At 52.5% G+C, this 21,569-nt stretch overlaps 1 protein-coding gene across 1 annotated transcript; it reads left to right on the top strand.

Moving 5' to 3' along the window:
• Positions 1–113: 113 nt before the first annotated feature.
• On the top strand, positions 114–21,175 carry TRAM2 (translocation associated membrane protein 2). Its single transcript, XM_065681848.1, has 11 exons — positions 114–349; positions 9,048–9,111; positions 11,472–11,581; positions 11,825–11,941; positions 13,473–13,531; positions 14,094–14,178; positions 14,296–14,366; positions 15,002–15,106; positions 15,242–15,400; positions 16,232–16,392; positions 16,627–21,175. The coding sequence occupies exons 1-11, from the start codon at positions 230–232 to the stop codon at positions 16,698–16,700; spliced, it is 1,125 nt and encodes a 374-aa protein (XP_065537920.1). The 5' UTR covers positions 114–229; the 3' UTR covers positions 16,701–21,175.
• The last annotated feature ends 394 nt before the right edge of the window (positions 21,176–21,569 follow it).

The raw sequence follows: 21,569 nt of genomic DNA, 5'->3' as shown, positions 1-21,569 counted from the left end.
AGACGCGCACAATGGGTGGGTGCCGCCGCGGCCGGGCGCCGCCGGGAGCCGGGGGCCGGGCCGGGCCGGGTGCGGGGCGGGCGGCGGGGAGGGCTCAGGCGGGGCGGGCGGCGCCTGCGCGGGGCCGTCGCGGCGCTCCGCGAAGTTGCGCGGGGCCCGGGGAAGTTTTGCGGCGCTGCGCGGCGGCGGGCGCGGATCCCGCTGCGCTGCGCACCCCGGCTGCGCGGCCATGGCCTTCCGCCGGCGGGCCAAGAGCCACCCGCTCTTCAGCCAGGAGTTCCTCATCCACAACCACGCCGACATCGGCTTCTGCCTGGTGTTCAGCGTCCTCATCGCCCTCATGTTCGAGGTGAGACCCCCCCGCATCCCCGCCGGCTGAGCCCTCGCGGGACCGGCCCTGTGTGGGTGCCCCCGGTGTGGACGGGGAGACCCGGGTGCCCCCCGGGTGGCGCTGCACCCCCGGAGCTTTCACCCTCAGGGGGTGTCCAGGACACCCCACCCCGCGAGGTGATCCCGTCCCGCTTGCGGGTGCAGGATCCCCCCTTCTGGGGGTGCAGAGTGCCGCCCCATTCATTCCCTGTCTCTCTCCCACCATCAGAGGTGTGTCCCCCCAGAATCCCTGTGGGGAGCCAACCTGGGGCTGGCTTTTGGGTGGTGGTGCATCCTCCTGCCGTCCCAGCCCAGCCTGGGGTCGCTGGCTGCAGAAGGGGGTGGTGAACCCTCTTATCCCATCCTTATCCCATGAATCCACTGCTGCCGAGGATGGTCCCTGCCCTACACCCCTTCCCGTGCACTGAGGGGTACATCGGCTGCCCGGCCACACGCAGGCAGAAGCCAAGCCCTCACTGGTGTTTCCAGCTATTGGAAATGGAGAGAGTATTTTCCCCCCTATTATTTCCATAACATTAGCCCTATTCCAGGTGTTCTCTCTCCAGCCTGCTGACCCCACGCCTTGGGACAAGCACCAGGGGCTCCTGGGCCTCGGGCAGACTCCAGTGATTCCCTGGCCTTTCCCCGTCCCGGCCATCCCGCTCCGCCGTGGGCCGTGAGAAGGCATCCCTGCCTTTTCTAGGGGAAACCTTCTCCCGGTCGGGGCGGCCGGAGCCCCCCGGGAAGGCCACTGCCCCGCTGCCGCCCCAGCGCCGTGCGGAGCCATGCTGGGAATGCTGCTCTCCCCCTGCTCGTCTCCTTCCCTCGCAGCTCGCTTTTTCCTCTCCTCTTTCGGGGAGGAGACAGGGGAGGGCTGGAGGCCACCGCCGAGCAGCTTCGCTCTGCTCGGGGCGCCCTACGTGGAGGCACCTCGGGCGGCTGCGAGCCGCGGTCAGCAGCTCGGCCGGATCGGACCCCCCCGCTTCCCCCCGCACAAACCCTCCCCTTCAGCGCAGTGCCACGTTTCAAAGCAAATCCGGACGGGAAAGGGGTGGCCGGGGGGCCTGGCGGAGGAGGAAAGGCTCTTTCTGTAGCAAATCGCAGGAGGAGGAAATCCATTTCCTTAATACCCTCCCGGTGGCAGCCCCCTTCTTTTTGATCCCACCTCCCCCTTTTCTTTCTCTGCGAATGCATTGAATGAGCGAGTCGCTTCCAGCGCACAAACCCCTTTCGATGTGCTTGTGCCGCACATACACATGTATTTGAGGGTCGGAGGGGTTTCACAACGAACACGGAGGGCCAGCTGTATTCCAAACCCATATGCAAAGTTGGGCCGCAAGTTTCATAGTCGTACTTTACAAAGCCCAAAACTCGCTGAGGCTGCATCTCTGTCAGGGTTTCTCCCTGCAGCTGGTTGTTTCGGGGTGCTGGTGCCTGTGGTTTCACACCAGGAACCCCATCCCAGAGAGCTGGTACCGGGGCTTGCCGCTGCGAAGGCTTTGGGTTGATGTGATGCTCCGAGGGTGGTGTTGAAACGCAGTGCAATGAACCCTCCCATGGAGGTGTCAGCAGGGAGGATTTTGTGGCCTTTCTGGGGTTTAAAATGTCGTTTAATTAAATCTCCCCCAGTTGCTGAGAGGCAGCAGTTTCCTGCCGGTGCCTCTGCTCTCCCAGCAGACCTCAGGGAGATGCGGGTGGCTTTCAGCATCCTCTTTCTGCACCGCCCGGCTGCATCGCTGCCCAGCAGCATCATCCCTCATCTTCCCCTTGGCATGGGGTTTGGGACAACTTTAGTCCTTGCAGGTTATTCTATTTGATTCCTTCTACTTTTCTCCTGGAGGAGAATCTGGGCTCTGCTCTTCTGAACCCTCCAAACTATCGATGCTCATTTGCACCACCTCCTCAGTGAGTTTTGGTGGCAGCTCGGGTTTTTCTGCCTTTCAGTGCCTTTTCAGTGCCTCCTCTGTGATGATGGGGAGGACATGTCATTGTCCCTTCTCCTCCTCCTCCTCTCTGTCCTGCTTCCCACCCCGCAGCCAGGCTCCCGCCTTCCCTGATGCCGGTGGCCACAGCCAGGCTCAGGAGGCGGAAACAGCCAAATCCTGCTCACAATAGGCTGTTTCCTGCAGGGGAGGTTTCTTTGGGGAGGCTTTCAGTCTTTTCTCAGACAGCCACTGAGAGCTGAGGGCTTGCTTGCTCCAACACCCTGCTCACAGTGATGCTCAAGGGCTGCCATGGGTCTCCTTCTCTCCAAGCACAGCCTGAGGTACCCGTTGAGCATCCTTCTGGGTGCCCCATCCAAATGGATTATCGGCTCCGCCAGTGCAGTAACTGAATCATAGAATCACTCTTCTGCAGTGGGGAGTGGGTACCAGTTGTGATGGAGATGCCCTTCACATCTCGCTTGATGTTTGGCTTCGCTGCTGGCTGTGCCACTAGTGCCATCCCGGCTCCAGGGAGGTGATTTGGGGCCACAGAGTGTGGCAGGAGGCTGCTTGCTGGTGTTACAGGTGTGTTGGACTTGATCATTCGACTATTGTGCGCATTTTAGATGATCACAGCATTGCGCATGGAGGGGAGCCCAGCGCCTGGAGGGGGTCCTTCACGAAAGAGCGGTCCTGAGCTGGGCACTGTGGGGTTTTCTGCCTTCCCAGCCAGCCCTTAGCCTCCAGGGTATGAAAACGTGCCTGGTGTACAGCTGTATGGTGCCAGGGAGCGATTTTGGTGCGTGTGTGACTGCTCCATCCATGAGAGAGCTGGAGCTAGGAAACTGGGTATTAGGAAAGATGAGGCTTAGACTGGATATTAGGAAAAAATTATTCACAGAGAGAGTGATCAGCCATTGGAACAGGCTGCCCAGGGCAGTGGTGGAATCACTGTCCCTGGAAGCGTTCAATAACCATGTAGATGAGGCCCTCAGTGATACGGTTTAGTGGTGGACTTGGCAGTGCTGGGGACTGGATTTGGTGATTTTTAAAGGTCTTTTCCAACCTACTTGATTCTATGATTCTATGAACAAAAATCTCCCCTTTGTTTTTTTGGTCAAACCCCATTTTAAGTGACTGTGTATAGGAGCGTGGAACAGGTGCTTTTTGTCCTCGAGCAGAAATCACTTTGCATATCTCTTTCCACCCTGCTTTGCAGAAAAATGAAGCCAAGGCCAGGCTGGGTTTAACCTGCAGCTGCCCGGTGACCTGTGTGCTGTCTGGGATGGCTCCTGTGTGCGCTGTTGGGTTGATCAGCCTCCATGCAGGTTGAATTTGGGGGAGACCTCATTGTTTTGGGGGGGTCCTGTATTAGATGGGGACTGCTGCTATAATCCCTGTAAGACAGGGAAACCGAGGCTCAGTCTTATCCCCCTTTATGCCTAGAACTGGCTGGCACACAAGCAGGAGGCAGCTCCTGATGCTTGTGCACGGGATGATGGTAATGCAGTTACAAACCATTGTGTTTTAAGAGATGCCGTGCCCTTGCCGGGCTTTCCCCATGCGCAGGGCCGGGTGGTGAGTCACGGTCTCCCAAACCCTGGGTTGTGACACTGTCAAACGAAGGCGGCTGACGAATGAGCTGCTATTTCCAGGCTTCCTGCTAAATATACTTTCCCCTCCCTGGTCCCCTCCGTAGTGCTCTGCAAAAATTAAGGCCTTCCCGTCGTTAACAAGGGAAAACAAACCATGTTCCTGCCTCCCCTGGTCCTGGCCAGATGTGGGAACTGAGGCATGCCCGTGGCTTAAGGCTGAATAGTTGGGGGGAGAGAAGGGAGGGGAAGGGATAAAAAAGCAGCATTTCAATCTGCTTTCCAAAGAGGGATAAACAGGAGGGAGCGTGAGGCAATGATAGTTGTGTCCTGCTGCGGGATGAGCTTGTCTGTGGGAGCACAGGGGCTGTGCCGCCCTCCGGGAGAGCTTTTTGTTGGAGCTGGCTGTTTACTTTTAAAGGCTCTGGTCCAAAGTTTGGTCTTTAGTTTACATATAGGGCCTGTGTCAATCCATACTGTGATCAGCAAGTTTTTCTTTCAATAAACACCCTGGCTGGTGGGGGAGAAAAGAACCTCTTAAGCTGCGAGGAAAGCCTTCGGATAGCATTTTATCTCTAATTAGTTTGAGTTGTTTTTCAAGCCCTGGAAATATTTTCCCTGCTCTGACTGCAGAAACTCCCCCAGCCTCCCCTGCCAGAGGTTTGGAGCCGCTTCCTTCCTCTGAAGCAGTTTTAACCCAAGCAGGACCATGGGGATGGCTGCATAGCAGGGGGCTCCCGGTTGGGGTGAAGACAGCACGGGCTCTGCAGATCGTGCTGGGGGAAGGCGTTCAGGAGGAAAACTGGGTTTCATAGGGCAACCCCATACTTCCCTGTGAAGGATGCTCAAAAGTTATCCCTCATTCATGAGAATATGAAGGTTTGAGAGTCTCAATGGGTACTTTTTGGGAGAGGTGCTAGGACTCCTGGATGCACATTTAGCTGCCTTTATTAAAAGCTGCTTGCTCACTTGCAAAAGCAGACGTGCGATTTAGATGAGATGTTAGGAAGAAGTTCTTCCATGTAAGGATGCTGAGGTGCTGGTACAGGGTGCCCAGAGAAGCTGTGGCTGCCCCATCCCTGGCAGTGTTCAAGGCCAAGTTGGACAGGGCTTGGAGCAACCTGGTCCAGTGGAAGGGGTCCCTCTTTTCTCCTTTGTATGAGGCAGCAAACTCCAGGCTAGCAGGGGTGTGGATATTTCTGTTTGCTGTGTTATCAAGGAGTAGATGCACAGTGATGAATAGCAGATGTGTAGTAAATACATAGTAGTGCTGGGATTGTTTGGCTTTATCCATCACCCTGCCATCAAGAGCTATGAGGTGGATGCGCTCATTTGATTCCAGCTTTGCTGCTCTGTGAGAAACAGCCTCAGCCCTGTCCTGGCTGCTCTGAGCAGTGATGCTCTGTAGGATCGGGACTTCTGGCTGCCTTTAGAAAAGGCTGGAGGTAAGAAGGAAAAACCAAAGAAGCAGGTTCAGGAGGTGGCCTCACAGCATAACCGAAAAGATACAGTAATACCTGGAGAGGCCCAGTTCTGCCAGTGCCTGCAGCAGTTCTGTGGGAGCTCTGGCTCTGCTGCTGCCCTGCAAGGCAGGAGCATGCCTGTTGCTTTCTTTCCCATGCCAGCACCTTGTTTCAGAGCAAACAAACAGTGAGCATCTTGTGAGGATTATTCAGAGGCACATTTCTGTTCCCTGTACAAACTTCTGCTTTCTCTGGCTGCCTGCGAAATGCTCAGTGTGAGCATTAAAGCTTTGCCATCTGCGGTGCTCATCGCTACTTCTTGAGCCAAGGAAACCTGGTTACAGCCTTGCAGGAGAGCTTGAGGTGGCATTGCTGGAGGTTCAAGTTTTGCTGTTTTCCAGGAGGTGTAAGCCTCATAAGGTGGTGTTTCTGTCTCTATGCAGTGCATAGTGCTGGGCGCACCATGCGTGCTCCCAGCTGATGTGGAGGCGATGCTGTGGGGGCTGCAGCTACAGCATGGAACTGATGTTCACTTGAGGGGAACTCAGCTATGACCTTGTTCAAGTCACCCATCCCTCCATGGCCACTGGGTGGGGTGTGTTGTGGGCAATGGCAGAAAGATATGCATCCCACCATGGACATGCAGCGTGTCCTTCACCTTCAAGGATGGAGGGATGTCCCGCTCAAGGTGGTTCATCCTACGTGTTTCATCTCTACCTGCTGCTAGAAACTGTGACTCTTTGTGAGTCCAAACAGAGATGTCCTTGTGGTGGTGGTGGGAAGGCGGAGGTGGCCCAGCCAAGGGCATAATGGGGATGGTGGTGGCCTGGTGGGTGGTGAGTCTCAGAGGACAGAGCTGAGCTGGATGATAAGTACATTGTTCTGTGTAACTGCAGCGAGGAAAGCTCTGAGGTGGAAATGCTCACAAAATGAGCTGCAGCCAGTCTTCTGAGCCCTTGGAAAGCCCAAGGACTCACCTCTGAAAATGGTGCCTTGGCTGTTAAGGTCCTGCTGGTGCCCACAGGGGAGAATGTGCGGGATGAAGGGTGAAACTCTGCGCATATTCAGATGTTTCCATGGTCAGTGTGAACACTTCCCAACCGATGGAGGAGAAAGGGAAGCCTGAGAGGAGGCCTTCCCTCCACATAAGTTCTGTGAGATGTGCTAAGGTAGATGGGGAGGTTGGATACCTGGAGGCTCAAAATTGGCCTCTATGGTGGCTCTCAGTGGGTGGCTGTAGGTGTGTGCCTTGGCTTCCCCATCCATCAGCTGGAGAAGAGAGGCATTTCTTCTTTGCAAATCAGCCTTCAGGAGGTTTCATTTATCTTGGGCTGTAAAACATTTTACATGGGCCTTAGAGAACAACCCAATGCCTCTATATAAAGAAAGGGGAAGGGATGCAGAGGTTGCCCCTGAAGCTGCTGGTGGTCTTCTGGCCCAGGGGAAGCAACGGCGGGTGTGGAGATGGGAAAAGGCATTGCTTGATCCTTGAGTGGATGGAGGAAACCTTCCTACCAGGCCTTCTAGAAAAGAAGCTAAGGAGGGTCATTGTAAACTGTGTTGGGGCTGGGCACCATGCAGGCATTGCTCCCCACAATGAGATGGTCTGGGTCATTTCTCAGACCACAAGTCTGGTTTATGGCCCCTCCAGCAGCAAGTTAGGAGGCTTCATCTGGATATGATGTCTTGTTTCCAGCTTTTTACCCCTCTGGATGTCAGCCAGGGGAGCTCAGATAGATGTAAAACCTTCATTGTTTGCTGCTGTCATCACATCCATGATACAGCTGCCCATGCCTGCAGCATCATGGCCACAGCTGGCTTCATGTGTTTGTTTCCTGCCCTGTGCCAGCCTGTGATGAGGTGTGGATGTAAAGTCCAGGTCCTGGTTGTGCTGTACCTCTCTGGGATGAAGCAACTTCACTTTCCCAGCCAGTGATGTTTGCAAGAGCCAGAATTGTCTCTGTAAGCCAGCTTGAGGCCAGGTGATGTGCTTTTTCCATTACCACCCCAAGCTCTGCCCATGGTCTCCATCACCCTCTGCAGAGTGCTTCTTACATCTTCTCCTCCACAAGCAAAGCACAACATGCGAGATATCTTTTCTTAAGTGGAAAATAATAATCCCGAAACATCATGGAAACATCCATGGAGTTTGCTGTGCCCCAGCCGGGGCTGCAGGAAGGTGGGCAGCCTGTGCCAGCAAGAGCAGAGCCACTGGCTGGTTACTCTGTGCTCATGATGGGAACGCTTGGCAAAGCCCCTGTGTTTCCCCCCCACAGCTGTGTCCTGTAAGACATGAAGCAATATTTCCAGCAGGGTTTTTAATAGCCTACATGTCTGAAACAGTCTGAGTGAAATGCAGCTCATCTCCATCAACAGGCACAGGTCTTTTTTGGGCTGGTTGTGTATGAGGATGGGTGCTTGTGAAGCGTTGGAGGGGTGGCTGAGGAGCCACTGGAGAGGTAGAAATCTCTGGTAATCTGCTGCTGGTGGTGGGTTGGGTGGGATGAGAGCATGTTTGGTGTTAGAATGGTAGAATGGTTTGGGTTGGAAAGGACCTTAAGATCATCCAGTTCCAACCCCCTGCCATGGGCAGGGACACCTCACATTAGACCGTGTCGCCCAAGGCTCTGCCCAACCTGGTCTTGAACACCGCCAGGGATGGAGCATTCACAGCTTCCCTGGGCAGCCCATTCCAGTGCCTCACCACCCTCACAGTAAAGAACTTCTTCCCTATATCTATCCTGAGCTTCCCCTGTTTAAGTTTAAACCCATTACCTCGTCGTATTGCTACAGTCCCTGATGAAGAGATGTTGGATGTCTGCACCAGATTTTGCACTGGCCCTGGCTCAAAGGTGCTTTGGTCTTGGAGATGCTGCTTGGAGGCATCCTGCAGATGCACTGGGACGGGGGGTTCTGCCCCATTCCCACAAATCCTCCTGCTTCACTGCTGGGGAGGATCATTCCCTTCAATTAAAAGCAATAATGAAGAGTGAGCAGCACAGCCCTGGTCTGCAGGGAACTGTCTCACGTCAGGCTTTTTCTCCTCTCTGTGGGGCAGCCTGTAATGCTGGATGTGCAGCTGGGTTTTCATGTGTGGCCAGCACAAGGTTCAGCTGTTTGCCAAAACTGTTTTTCCCCTGCCCTGTGGGACCCTCGTGGGCACGTGCAGTCTCTGAAGGGGTCCAGCCTCACTGGTCCCATGGCTGCTATTATTAGAGGAGTCTCTACAAAGATGGAAGGCTAAATCCATGTGGATTGCCATGAGCTTGCTTGAGTGCTGCCATTTCTACATGTGCCAGGCTCCCAGTGTGGCTGCCTGGAGTGGATGAGAATGAGTTTAATTAACACCAATGGCCTGCTGGTTTGGGCTCCTGATGTCCTCCAAGCACCAGGTCACACGTGATGATGGTCCATCCTGAAGGGCAGGCAGGGAGCTTCCTCTGTCAGGCTGGCTGGTGGCTTTTCCAGGTTTTCCTCTCTTGTATACATCCCTGTCTCCTTCCCAAGTCCCTGTTAACAAACCTCTTCTCTAGCACTCTTCTCGCTGAAAGGCACTTCTGTGAGTGAAACCAGTGCCTGCACATCTCCCTGGACAATTTGCCTTTCCCAGCATGGTTGGAAAGGGGAGTTAAATGCTGGTAGAGGAACGGATTCACCAACTGATTTGCTTGTTTTCTTCTTCTGTGTGTCTTTGACAGGTGACAGCCAAGACTGCCTTCCTGTTTATCTTACCTCAGTACAATGTTAGCGTGCCTACAGCAGGTAAGAGGTGCTTATACTGCAGATGCCCCGAAGGGGAGGTCAAGTTGTGGTCTGCCCCAAACTCTTGTGGCTGACTGGCCTGGGCTCACTCTCTACTGATGCACATGTCTTGGGCCCTTGTCTGGTAGCAAAGGAGATCTTAAAATAAGGTATGTGGAGAAAAAGCAAAGTTTGTATGGCTCGGAGCACACTGATTGTGTCTGTCAGCACTCGTGCTCCCAGGGCTGGGAAGGAATCCTTTCCAGGGGTTTTAAGGCTTACTCTCTACCCTGCTTTTGCCATGGTCAGGCCGCTCCATGTAATTTACAAGGTGAGGATCCTCCTCCAAGCCTGGTCAGGCAAGACCAGATTGCCTGATTGTGTGCCCAGAGTAGCTCTGTGCCACGCCGAGGAACAGGAGGGATTTGGCTCTTAGGGGTGTGCATCTTAGGTGATGCTGTTATTTGTTGGGGATTGCACAAGGTGAGGGTGTGGTGAAGCGCATGTGCACAGCATCCCCTCTGCAGGCAGCTTATGGTCCTGATGCACATGGGGAGTAATTGAAGGATGCTCCAAGCTCACGCAGGTCTGAGGCCAGTGGACCATAGGATGTGCCGCAGCTCCCAACCAGCAGTCAGCGGGAGGCTCGGTCCCTGTTTATGCTTTGGCTGCTAGTAGCTAGCTGCCTAGCCAAGAGCCCTTCCAGGGCTGGCAGCGATTGGGGCACTGGTGTGGGGCAGCAGGAGGTGGTTTGGGTAAAGCCCTGGGCTCAGGATGAGCCAAACGCCCGGGGCTCACAGCCTGGCTTGGTGGCACAAAGCTGCAGTTAATTAGGAGTGTTTGAGTAATCATCCAGGATTAGGAGCAGGGCTGTTGGGATTAGTGCAGGCAGACATGCAGAAGATAAAAGGTCTGCCCTTAAAGTCTGTGAATGTTACGGTTGAAGAAATCATCCAGCTTCCAGATTAAATTGTGGTCTGTGCTGCCCTGTGGCACGGTCCAGACAACTTCCGCTGCTGTTCTATTAAGTGATTTATTCTTTCCTGATACCGTAAATCAAGAGGGGCCATATAACCACCTCACCAGAACCAGTATTGAGGTATCAGTAAATATCAGGCATGAGCTAGCTGAGGCTGTAGAGAGAGAGACCTTGGTGCAGCAAGCTTGCGCAGAGGAAGGTTACTGCACACCTGATCTTTTCTAAGGCTGCTTCACGTCCTTCACAACAAGGATGCCGGTGCCTGTCAGCCAGCAGATCTTGCTCTTGTCTCTCCTGCTCAGTGCACATACAGCTCCTGCTAGAGCAGCTGCTGAAATGCCCCAGAAAGAGGAGGCAGGGCTGTTACACATCTTTCTTTAGCCTTGCAGTTCTGTCTTTTATCTTGCACTGGATTATGAGCTCTGTGATACAGGCAACATGTTTACCTCTGGGTTTGCACAGCACCCAGCTGAGGGGCTCCTATGGACAGGGTGTTTTCACATCCTTACGCCACGTATTTAGATAAATCCTGTTCAAATCTCATTCATGTACCTCAAATCTTAGAAATCCAGACTGAAGCTTTGTTTGAGGGTAAACAGGCCAAGACAGACAAGTGGCTTCCCAGCACTGATGTTAGGAGAGAATGGGCAGGATCAGGGTCAGGGAGAGAAGCAGCCCAGGTTGGGCTGACCTTCACAACGTGATGCTTTCTGCACCATGCCATGAGGACAGCAGCTTTCCTGACTCTGATTCTTCCCCATAGGCTGCAGGGCTGTGAATAGTTGCCTGAATGCAGGTGCCTGGGGTACTTTGGGTGTTGTTGGGTCTCCTGTTGGCCCAGAAGAGCAGGGCCTCTTGTGGGTCCTATTTCTGATCTGCCAGCCCCATGCCACTGTCTCAGAGCTCTTAATAGCATGTGGGCAGCTGAGTCCTGCTCCGTCAGCTTTCAGGACTGAGTAAGAGAGACTGGGTGTTGGATGATAACTGAAGGGGTGGAAATCCCATCCCGGGCCCTCATGCTCCCAGTGGGGTGTCTCTGCCTCGTCACCTGCCTCAGCGCTGCCTCCATGTCTTCATCTCTCCAGGCTGATGAATTCCCATCTCCGCAGCTCCTCATCTCTGGCAGGGGAAGCCTGAAGTGTTCTGAGTGTCTCCTCCTTTGAGGTGTTTAGCTGTTAGAGTGGAAACCATCCACCCTCCACCGATACATTAACTTTGGCTAGAGTCCTTTTTTCCATCCCTGCATCTACTGGCACAGTCATGACCTCTCTATGCTTCCACCTTTCACATGGCCCCACATAAACTTCATGTTGGCAATAGCTTCCCCATACTAACCCTTAAGCCCTTACCTGGAAATCGTGTGGGTCATGGGGATTTGACCCACATTTTGGTCTCTTTGCAGATGGAGAGCTCATCCAGTATCACTATGGGTTGAAGGATGCGGTTACCATCCTCTTCTACTTCTTTATTGCCATCATCCTGCATGCAGTGGTGCAGGAGTACATCCTGGACGTGAGTGCTGTTTGATGTCTCATGTCACTAAAATAGCTCAAGTAACATGGCAGGGGAATGTGGTCCTGCTGCAGTTAAATGCTGTTTTGGGGGTAGTGTGGGGGTTGAGATGATGAGTGAGATTTCATCTCTAGGGTCTGCTTAGCATGGGGAGGAGGAGGAGGAGGAGGAGGAGGACAGAGGGCTGTTGATCTGGTGGCTCATGTTCTCTTGTTCCTTTTCTCTGCCTCTGCTTCTTCCCAGAAAATCAACAGGCGTCTCCATCTCTCCAAGATTAAACACAGCAAGTTTAATGAATCGGGACAGATGGTTGCCTTCCACCTCACCTCTGTGATCTGGTGCTTGTATGTCGTGGTGACGGTAAGGCACAGGTCTGACCGGGCTTTGGGTTCCCTGGGTGGGATGTGTGGGTTCTAGAGGATAAATGGCAGCAGAGAGTCCCCAGTCAGCCCCTGGGCCAAGATGGGGACATTTCAGTAAGCTCAGCTTTCAAGCCTCTTACTTTCCTCTTTATTCGTGTTCAGTGCCTTGGGGTTTTTGGATGCCTTTTGCAGGGTTGTGGGGCTAATGGGGAGATGTGGTCCCTGGCAGTGCTGGGGACCCTTCCCACTGCTCAGGGTGTCCTGCCAGACCCCTTTAGAGGACAGCTGCTCCCTTCCAGGCCAGCATTTCTGGGGGTCTGCTGGCACTGCCTCTGCCCCACAGGGCTGTGGGAAGTCAATGCTGCTGGTTTTGGGCTGCCTTTACCCAGTGCCAGACCCATCTCTCACCAGCTGTGGGGCTGTAGCCTCCTGTGCAAACCTGCACTGCCATGATGTGCTCCCCAAATGCTCTGTGTGTGCAGAGCAGGTTACCCTTTGCAGCATGTGGCACTTCCCCTGCCCTCAACTGAATAAAGGGCTTAGGGCAGACAGGGCAGGGATGATGGTGACAGGTAGGTGCTGGGCAGGATAGATTTCCCATGCCAGCATCTCTTTGCAAAGGCCAGTGTAGCAACCCTGTGGCAGGAGCTGTGCAAGCATGGAACAAGAAGGGAGCCCCATCCTATAATCTGTCCTGCAAGCATAAGGCAAGAGACTGTAGGCAAATGCTGGCAGGTGGAAAATAAAACTATGCAATGCACATTGATTTTTTTGTAGGTGTTTTCTGTTCCCCTTTCTCTGCAGAAGTACTTGTTTTTGCTTAAATGGTACTCGGGTTGGAAATACCAGTGGGGAAGAAGCTCCCCTGGACCATGCATGCTGTTGCTTGGAGCTGTGCTACAGGGATCTGACCCCCACACCTCCAGAGCATCTCTTTTGTATTGCCCAAACTCCGAAACATCCTGTCCTGAACTTGGTACCCATGAATGTTCAAGAAGGCTCCAGGGAGACCTGATAGCAGCCTTCCAGTACCTAAAGGGGGCCTACAAGAAGTCTGGAGAGGGTCTATAACAAGACTCTGTAGGGACAGGACAAGGGGGAATGGCTTTGAACTGAAAGAGTGTAGATTTAGATCAGATATAACGAAGTTCATGTGAGGGTGCTGAGGCCCTGGCACAGGGTGCCCCGAGAAGCTGTGGCTGCCCCATCCCTGGCAGTGTTCAAGGCCAGGTTGGATGGGGCTTGGAGCAACCTGGTCTAGTGGAAGGTGTCCCTGCCCATGGCAAGGGGTTGGAACTGGATGAGCTTTAAGGTCCCTTCCAAACCAAACCATTCTGTGGTTCTGTGAATGTCACTGGGGTTTGGAGAGCTCAGCCTTGGCCTTTACAGGGGACATGATTTTTACTGCAGGCTGTAATGACCTGTGTGTCATCCCTCGTCCCTAGTTTCACTGTAACAGGAGCCCTCCCTGTTGTAACCACGTGCTGCCTGCTTCTCCTGCTGAAGGCTTGCATCTTTCTCTTTTTCAGGAAGGATACATATCAAACCCCCGGAGCTTGTGGGAAAACTACCCGCATGTTTATCTTCCGTAAGCACTTGCAAGGGCATTTTGTTCTCAGGCTGACCACTTCCTTCCTCTGTACGCTTTTCCCCGTGGCTGGGAGCTGGGTGCTGGCAGCACAGTGCCTTTTGCACACACCCTGCTGCAAGGATGCTGCAGTGGCATCCCAGGAGAAGGATGGGGAATATCTTGTATTGGCCCTGGGGAGGGTGTTCCCAGAAGGTTTCCTCCATGAGGAAGGTGCTGTGGACTTGATTATTTATCCCAGGTGCTTCCTGGCTGCATCACCTTGGTCCAGTCTCTTTGCTGTTCATTTTTCATAGTAGAAATGAAGTGGGGGATAATCATTTCTTCTAGGGTTTCTGCAAAAGTGGGGTTGGCTGAGAGCATGGAGACCACAGCACAAGCATCTGGATAAACTCCAGGCGTGGCTAGCTTGGCTTAGCATGTATTTTCAACCCAGAAATGGTTCCTAAATCCCATGGCTTCAGAGTGGTGGAGGGGTTGCCCAGTGCCTCCCCTGGCACCCGGGTGCTTGGGATCCTGCCGTGTCCCAGACTGGCTCATGCAGCTCGGCCCTGCGTTTCAGGTTCCAGGTGAAGTTTTTCTACTTGTGCCAGCTGGCGTATTGGCTGCATGCCCTGCCGGAACTCTACTTCCAGAAGGTCCGCAAGGTGAGAGCCGCGCGGGGATGCGTGAGGTGGTTTGCCCACTGCATTTGGAGAGAGTGAGCTTCGGGGGAGGGCTGGTGAAGCAGAGGAGAGGTTAACTTGGCTTTCTGCCCCTGACAGGAGGAGATCCCCCGCCAGCTGAGGTGCATCACGCTCTACCTGGTGCACATCGCCGGCGCATACCTCTTCAAGTGAGTTCACTGCTTCAGCATCCTGCCCCTTGGTGTGGATGGAGCTTAGCAAGGTCCTTTTGTACCCAGGAAGCCACAGCGGGGTGGGGGGGCTTAAAGGGAGTGAATGTCCCTGCCCATGGCAGGGCGGTTGGAACTAGATGATCTTCAGGTCCTTTCCAACCCTATCCATTCTGTGATTCTGTGATTCTGAGAGTTCAGTGGTGTTCTGTGAGTGCACAGGCAGTCTGTGTGTGTTGCAAATCAAATGCTAATCAGGGACCCAAAACACAGGCTGATGGGTACATCTCCCCTGGGTGTGGGAAGCACCCTGGGGTGCTCTCCCAGCATGGCACAGGCAGCGAGCTCTTACCCTTCTTCTGAGCATGTGTGCAGAGCAGCTTTGCCAGCAGTTAGGGTTTTGTGTTGGATCCATCTCAGCTCTGCTGCTGATTTGGGCTCCTTTGATATTTTGGAGACAAGGATTTCCCCTTTGCACTCCTACCCCCACTGCTGCAGAAAGGTCTGCCTTTGGGCTGGCACAGCAGCTCAGGGATGGCAGGGGAAATGGTATATGGTATATGGTATATGGTATATGATATGAAGGACTGAGGTTGACCAGCCCAGTGATGGTCTTTCTTTCTCTTCCCTCCTAGCTTAACCCGCCTGGGGCTGATTCTCTTGCTGTTGCAGTATTTAGCCGAATTGTTCCTCCACGTGTCTCGGCTGATCTACTTCACGGATGAGAGCAACGAGAAGGTGTAAGCAGGCGAGCTGGCCATGGCTTTCATCCTCTGGTGCCCAGGAGAGCCATCGGTGTGACAGGGACCTCACTGTCACCTCCAGCTCAGTGCTGGAGGCTGCTCCTGCCAACATCTCTGCTTGCCCTCCTGCAGGTTTAACTACTGGGCTGTTGTTTTTGTGGTCACCAAGCTCTTCACCCTCACCTTGTACATCCTGGTCATTGGCTTTGGGCTGCCACGGGTGGAGAACCAGGCCCTCGACCCCGAGAAAGGGAATTTATTCAGCTTTCTCTTCAACAATATCCTTTTCAGGTAGGAATGTCCCCAACTGTATCTTCATGACTGTTATCCCAAGGTGGTTTTGCTGAGTTTGGACATGCCAATAGGGATCTGATCTCTGTTGCATTTAGGGAAGGTCCTAGCAAGCTGGTAGGGTGTGGAGGGAGCAAGGAGGGGTTAAAGTCTACAGAGCCACAATGGAGGGGAAAAGCCAGCAGATAAGTTGTTCATTGAGTGAAGTTATAAAGCACAAGCCTGTGTTACAAAATGGTTTGCAGGCTTTCCCTTCTGCACCAGTAACTTTGCTTACATGGATGTGGTTAATGAAAAGGTGTTTTCCCTCTGCTGTCTGTTTATGTGGGAGCAGAAGCTAGGATGGCTTCCTTATGGCTTGCATTCTGTTGCTTTCTGTTAAGACTGGGAGGCTTTCTCACCCATGCATCAGCTGTAGGTTTGGTTCAGAAGTTGCTAGGACAGGTGGCTGGTCATTCCCAAGCTTTTTGAAACCACAGATTGCTGGTGCACCTGAGGATTTGTGTTCTTTCTTAGCTCCTAACCACATCCACCTTTTACTTGTACAGAGCAAGTGGGGATGTCTTTGACCATGCAGTGTTTTGGGCAGTGCTGGTTGAGACGATCATTTTTATCCCTTCCTGCCCTAAAGTCTTAACCGTGAGCAGTGCCCTGAGCACCTGACAGCTTCATGGTGGAGAGGGAAAGAGAAGTGGCTGCCCTGAGCTCAGGGGCTGGTACCTGCCTCTGGTGCAGCCATCCAGGGGAACCTCAGCCACTAGTCCTGGTGTGTGTGGTGCTGGTGGTGGCCTCGCTCCTCTTCTCAACTTGCCTCTTCTCCACCCCTACCAGAATGAGTGTACTGCTGTTGGTGTGCCTCTTCCAGGCCTCAGTGATGTGGCGCTTCATCCACTTCCAGCTGCGGCGCTGGAGGGTGTACTGGAATGAGCAGAGCAGTCGGAAGCGAGCCACTGGCACCAACAGGCAAACCAGGCCATTCAGGAGGGACTGGGGTGAGTGCTGGGACGCGTGTACCATGGACTGGCTTCATGGGAGGCATCAGTCCTGTGGTTCAGTGTCCCCTCATGCAGGCAATGCTGCACCAGTGCCTCCTGCTCTGTGCAGCGTCCAGGGTGTCCCCAGCAGTGTTGTGCCATGGTGGGGCCTTTGCCCTTGTCTATGGGGCAGCCCCAAGAGGGTTGAAGTTTTGACCTGTGCAAGGGACAGTTTTCTCTCTTTATCCGCAGGTTACTATGAAAACGGAGTCGTGAAAGTGGAGAACGGCATCTCACCAAGAACCAGGAAGGTGAAGTTTCCGTAGAAGCAAGGGCTTGTCTCCTGGGGAGGAGGGCAAGATACTGGGACTAAGCAGCACCACCTCCTCCCCATCCTCACAAGCGTCGTCTACAATGGCTTGGAAACCGGTCATCTTCCAAGGTGTCTCTCACTCTTCTCCCTTCCTTTCTTGCTCTCTTGAACCATTTGCAATAAAACCAAAAAGGTCCCTTTCCCCTGCTCCATTCCCCTCATAGGAACCTTTTCCAGCCCTCCTGGTTTTCCCTTTCTCTGTTTCATCGTAAATCAGCGTGCAATTGTATTTCTTTTCTATGTTAGTGTTTGGTTATTTTGGATTATTGTTACAGATGCATTGTCAATGGTTCCAAACAATCGTTTTTTCTTCTACAGCATATTCCTCCCCTCTCTTCATGGTGCTTTCCTGAGTCCCTGGGACAGGGCCACAACAGCTTGAAGGCACCACATGTTTGTTATGGAAACAGGCTCCTGGGGGAATGTGCTGGGGCTCTGTGACCCTGAGGATCAGGGCCCCTCTCAGGTGAGGGTTGTGTCTCCTGGGGCATGTCTGGCCAGCACTTGGCAAGTGCCACAGGATGTTGATGCTGCAAATAGAGACCAGGGTCTGAGACAAGACAACCATGTCTTGTCTTATGGTGGACCTCTGGTTAAGTGGGGTTTTCTGACCCCTGGTTTTGGGCTAATTTTGGAGAGCTGGTCAGCACAGAAGGGAAGGAATTTCCCTCTTCAAATAGGAGGCCCACCTCCCAGCCTTTGCTTGCCCCAGCTCTTCTGGTACAGCTGGGTCTCTCTTACCCTCTTTGCTGTAGGAGGTGAACTGGCGTGCTGTTCTGGACCTCCCAGCCCCAAGACCTGGGCTTGGGGCTCTGCGATTTGCAGAGTGCTTTTTCATGGGGCAGCAGCATCCTCAGGTCCACGTGAAACCTTGAGTCCTGCCCCACTCTGAGCGCTGGGTCTGGCTCCTGTCAGCTGAGGCCTTTTGCCTGCTTGCGTGTGCCTTGTGGAACTGGTGTTCTCATGGCTCATGACCATGTCCAGATGACAAACTGGCTTCTGCAAAGGATTTTTGCATCAGTGGGACTCTGCCTCTCGTGCTGTCACCTTAGCCTTCCTCATCTCTACCGTATCAGTCCAGCCATGCCATCAGCAGCCACCAGCTTCACTCTTTGTTTCCAAAGGATACAGAGCTTGTATCCACCCAAAGGTGCTATCAAATGCAGGGTTTCTTCCAAAAAAACCTAGCCCTTTCATCCATTTCTGAGCTGTGAACGAGATGACAGGGAAGGAGAAGGAAGCTGGGGCTGCAAGGAGCAGCTTGCATATTAGGAAAAGCCTGACTTGTGATGCATAGCTGTTGGCAGATGGAATCGTCTCAAATCTACCTCAGAGGCCATCTGTTGCTGCAGACCACTTTCCCTTCTTGCTCCTGCCTGCTGCTGCACCTATACATGCTGGCAGGAGATTTCACAGGGACCCCAGATCCCACTGGCTCAGTCCCCTGCTGCCTCTTTGCTGGGAAGCAGCATCTTCTGACTTGGGTTTTGGGGGTCAGTGCCATCTCACTGAGCTTCTTTGGGGTGCCATGCACCAGTCTAGATTTGACAGGCGTGCAGTAGATGGGCACCTCTCACCCCACGGCTCTCCTCTGGGGCGGTTTGTGTAGCTGGGCTTTGCTGTTGGTGCCTCTTGTGCAGCGAAGCCGGCTGTAGCTTTAGTTTTGCTTCGCCGTGGCAGGAACAGGCAAGCGATGTGCTCTTTTGGCTGGGCAAGAAGAGGGCAGAGAGTTGCAGGGAGCAACTGAGGTCCACCTTTCTTGCGGGTAAGGGAGGTGTGTGATCCTTAGCGTGCTCCTTGCTGGGCCCTTCGGGCGGCTGAACTCTGGCTCTCTCTGAGTGCAATGCTAGCTTGATGCTGGCACAGTTGTCCTTCACATCATTTGTGTTTTGAGGAATGTGTGACAGTTGATTTTCTGCCCCTCTTTTTGCTGAGTCAGATTTCTTTTTTAGCTCTTATGGTAGGTTTCTTTTGTTCCTTGCTCCCCCTCTCCTTGAGCCCCACCTAATGCTGGGCACTGGAGGGAGAAAATGTGCAGGGACATGAGGACAGTTGGTCAAAATCTAACACTTCCTCCATCGCTATGACCCTTGAGTGTCAAAAGAGAGGTATCAGTGTGAGGGGGATCCCCCTTTTTTCAGGGGAGATGAGGAAGGGGACTTCAGAGCAGAGCCCTTGGTGGTATCTTGCAATTGCTCCTCGTAGCCCTTGTTGGCTCAATAATACATATTTCAGTTCAGAGGCAGTGATAGTATGGACAGTGCAATGTGATCAGAGGGGGGAAAGAGCTTTATGTTAGGGAGGACATCAAAGATACCAAATGTGAGAGGATTTTTCTTCCTGCTGCCTCTTCCCATCCCTGGCCATCCACTGCCACATGCCCTCTGAGAGTGCCCTCTGGGTGCTCAACATCTCTCTAGATGATGACAGTGGTGAAAGCCAGTCCTTTCTGCAAAGCCAGTGCCTTGCCGCAGCTGAGGTATTGACTCTGTTAACAGGTGACACATACAGTCCCCCAAAAACTGGCTGCTGAATGATTCCTCCTCCTGCCTGCTTTGCTCCAGGCATCTTTTACACTTGCACAGTCCTGTGTCTTCATACAGTAGCTAATTACAGTTTGTATCCCAAGTGCCTTATGTCGCCATGTAGTCTCTCGTACGCTTGATCTGTGTAGTAGATTAGTAGCTGAATGCCCTTCCTCCTTACAACGTATGTACAACGTATGCTACATTTACGTGGGCTTTGTGTTCTTTTTGATAGAGCTACCAGTAAAAGGGACAGTTTGTTTTGGAAGCATTTCCATATGTTGTTTTTTTATTTTTAAACCTACAGATGATGGGGCTTTTTTGCCCTCCCCTATATTTAGTCCTCGGAAATCCCCATCCTTCTCGTGTTATACCCAAATATGGCAGGTTTGGTTGGGGTTTTTATGCGCTGACCCTTTGGTGTAAGGGAATATGCGCTGTCATCCCAGTGGTTTGCAACCTACCCTCCACTGGAGGGGCTGCCATGGGCTGCTTCTGTCTTTGTGTTCTAGTGCAAGCACCATCCCTCAGCTGCAAGCTTGCAATAATTGCTTCTATGTCCGTGTTGTTTCTCAGCAGACCGAGCCTCCTCTTCAGCCCAAAGAGATTTTTCTTTCCCAGAGCATTTTCATTGCAAGCCCTTGGTGGTCAGTCTTCCCTTGACCACTCTGCATACAAAGATGCCGTGAGCTCACTTCCCTTGAGTGAATGCTCTTCTCATGCCCCATCTTGTCAAGCCCCAAGTCTTCTGCAAAAAAGATCCATCCCCAAAGAGGAGCCCTTGTCCACCACAGCGCAGAGAGCGCTAAGGGACTATACAAAACTCTAAGTCTTTACTTCCAGTGTAAGGCTATTGCTCACACCCTTCCTGAGGGCTTGAGGCTGCTTTGTAGGCTGTGTTGATATCCACCCTAGGAATGTCAGGGATTGAGTAGTCTTGTGATTTTTGGTGTGAAGCATAGTGATTTCCTGCTGTAGCCTAGGAGAGTTGTGAAATACCAATAGTAGTTCTTTTTGTCTTAGATAGGTGGGGAATGGGCTTGGGAGGAGAAGGGGCAGAGGAAGTACAGATGTAGCATTTCACAAGTAATTTTTGAGTGACTCATTATGGGGCATTACAGTTGCATTTATTTTTGTTGGTTGTTTAGGATTCTTTCTTCTTACTTATCATGTTTGGGTTAGTATAAGGACATCAAGTTCCAGTTCCCCTGTAGGTCACCTTACCCTTAACTCACCATTTCAAAATGTGGTTTTGATAGGCTTTCTATTTGGAGGGAAGAACAACTACTCTAGGATGCCTTACCCTTTCCTCCAAGTGACTCTTGAGGCCTGTAGCCAGCATGCCTTTGCCGCGGGGCATGGAGTTTACAGCAGCCTCAGCCTCTTGCCTTAGATGAAGTCTTGGTAGATGGGCCCCACTTGTGTTGACAGTAGATGGAGATTATGGGCTTTGATTTACAGCCTTCTGGTAAACTTTGTGAGTGTGTGATAGATGGTTTGTTTGGTAGGTTTTATATTCAGTGAAGTAAGATACTTTGCCCTGGGGCTGTGTGTGGGGTTTTGCTGGCAGCGGGGAAGACTGGCTGTTGTGAAAGTCAGGCCAAGGCATGTAGTTTTTCTTCAAATATGTTGAATTCAGTGGACCAAACTTCAGCAAAGGAACTCGAGGAAAAATGCTGTTCTTACATATTTATGCTTTAGCGCAAATTTCCTGATTTTGGAGAGGGTTGGGGGGAAGTAACAGTCTCTGATAATCCCGTTTGTTTCATTCTTCCTGCCACTTCAGTTTTTGTACGAATTTTGTTTGTTGTTTGATGTTGTTTGTTGTTAAATGACTTTTGTGATAAACTCAACAAAAGTATTTTTCTGAAATAAAGAAATAAAAGGCATAGATTCTTCCATTGCTGCTGTCTGCTGATGCTTTATCACTCTGCCAAGCCGTACGCGCTGCAAAGCAGGCTGCAAGGGGTTGTACTTTGTCTCGCTCCTGCTGTACCAGACTGGTCTATTCTCTTTGGTGCAGTGTCTTGTGTCCCTATATTCTCCACAGCTGGGCTTCATCATCTTGCATTCCCCATGTCTACAGCATGGGCAGCTGCTTCTGAGTTAGTTTTCCATGGCTGCCTTCATCACTGGGAGTGGAGGATGAGGGCATTTGTAGGATATGATTTATCTGATGTGGTTTAGGTGCATACTTTATGGTGAGCTAAATTGTATACTTTCTGCAGTTGCTCCCGGGCATACTACATGATTTGGCTGAGTATTAAGTTACAGTTTCATAGCAGAAAGCAGTTTCT

Source organism: Lathamus discolor, chromosome 5 (assembly GCF_037157495.1).
Source record: "Lathamus discolor isolate bLatDis1 chromosome 5, bLatDis1.hap1, whole genome shotgun sequence".
Lineage (NCBI taxonomy): Eukaryota > Metazoa > Chordata > Aves > Psittaciformes > Psittacidae > Lathamus > Lathamus discolor.
The sequence above is the reverse complement of the archived record's forward strand: the minus strand, read 5'-3'. Positions and strand labels throughout refer to the sequence as shown.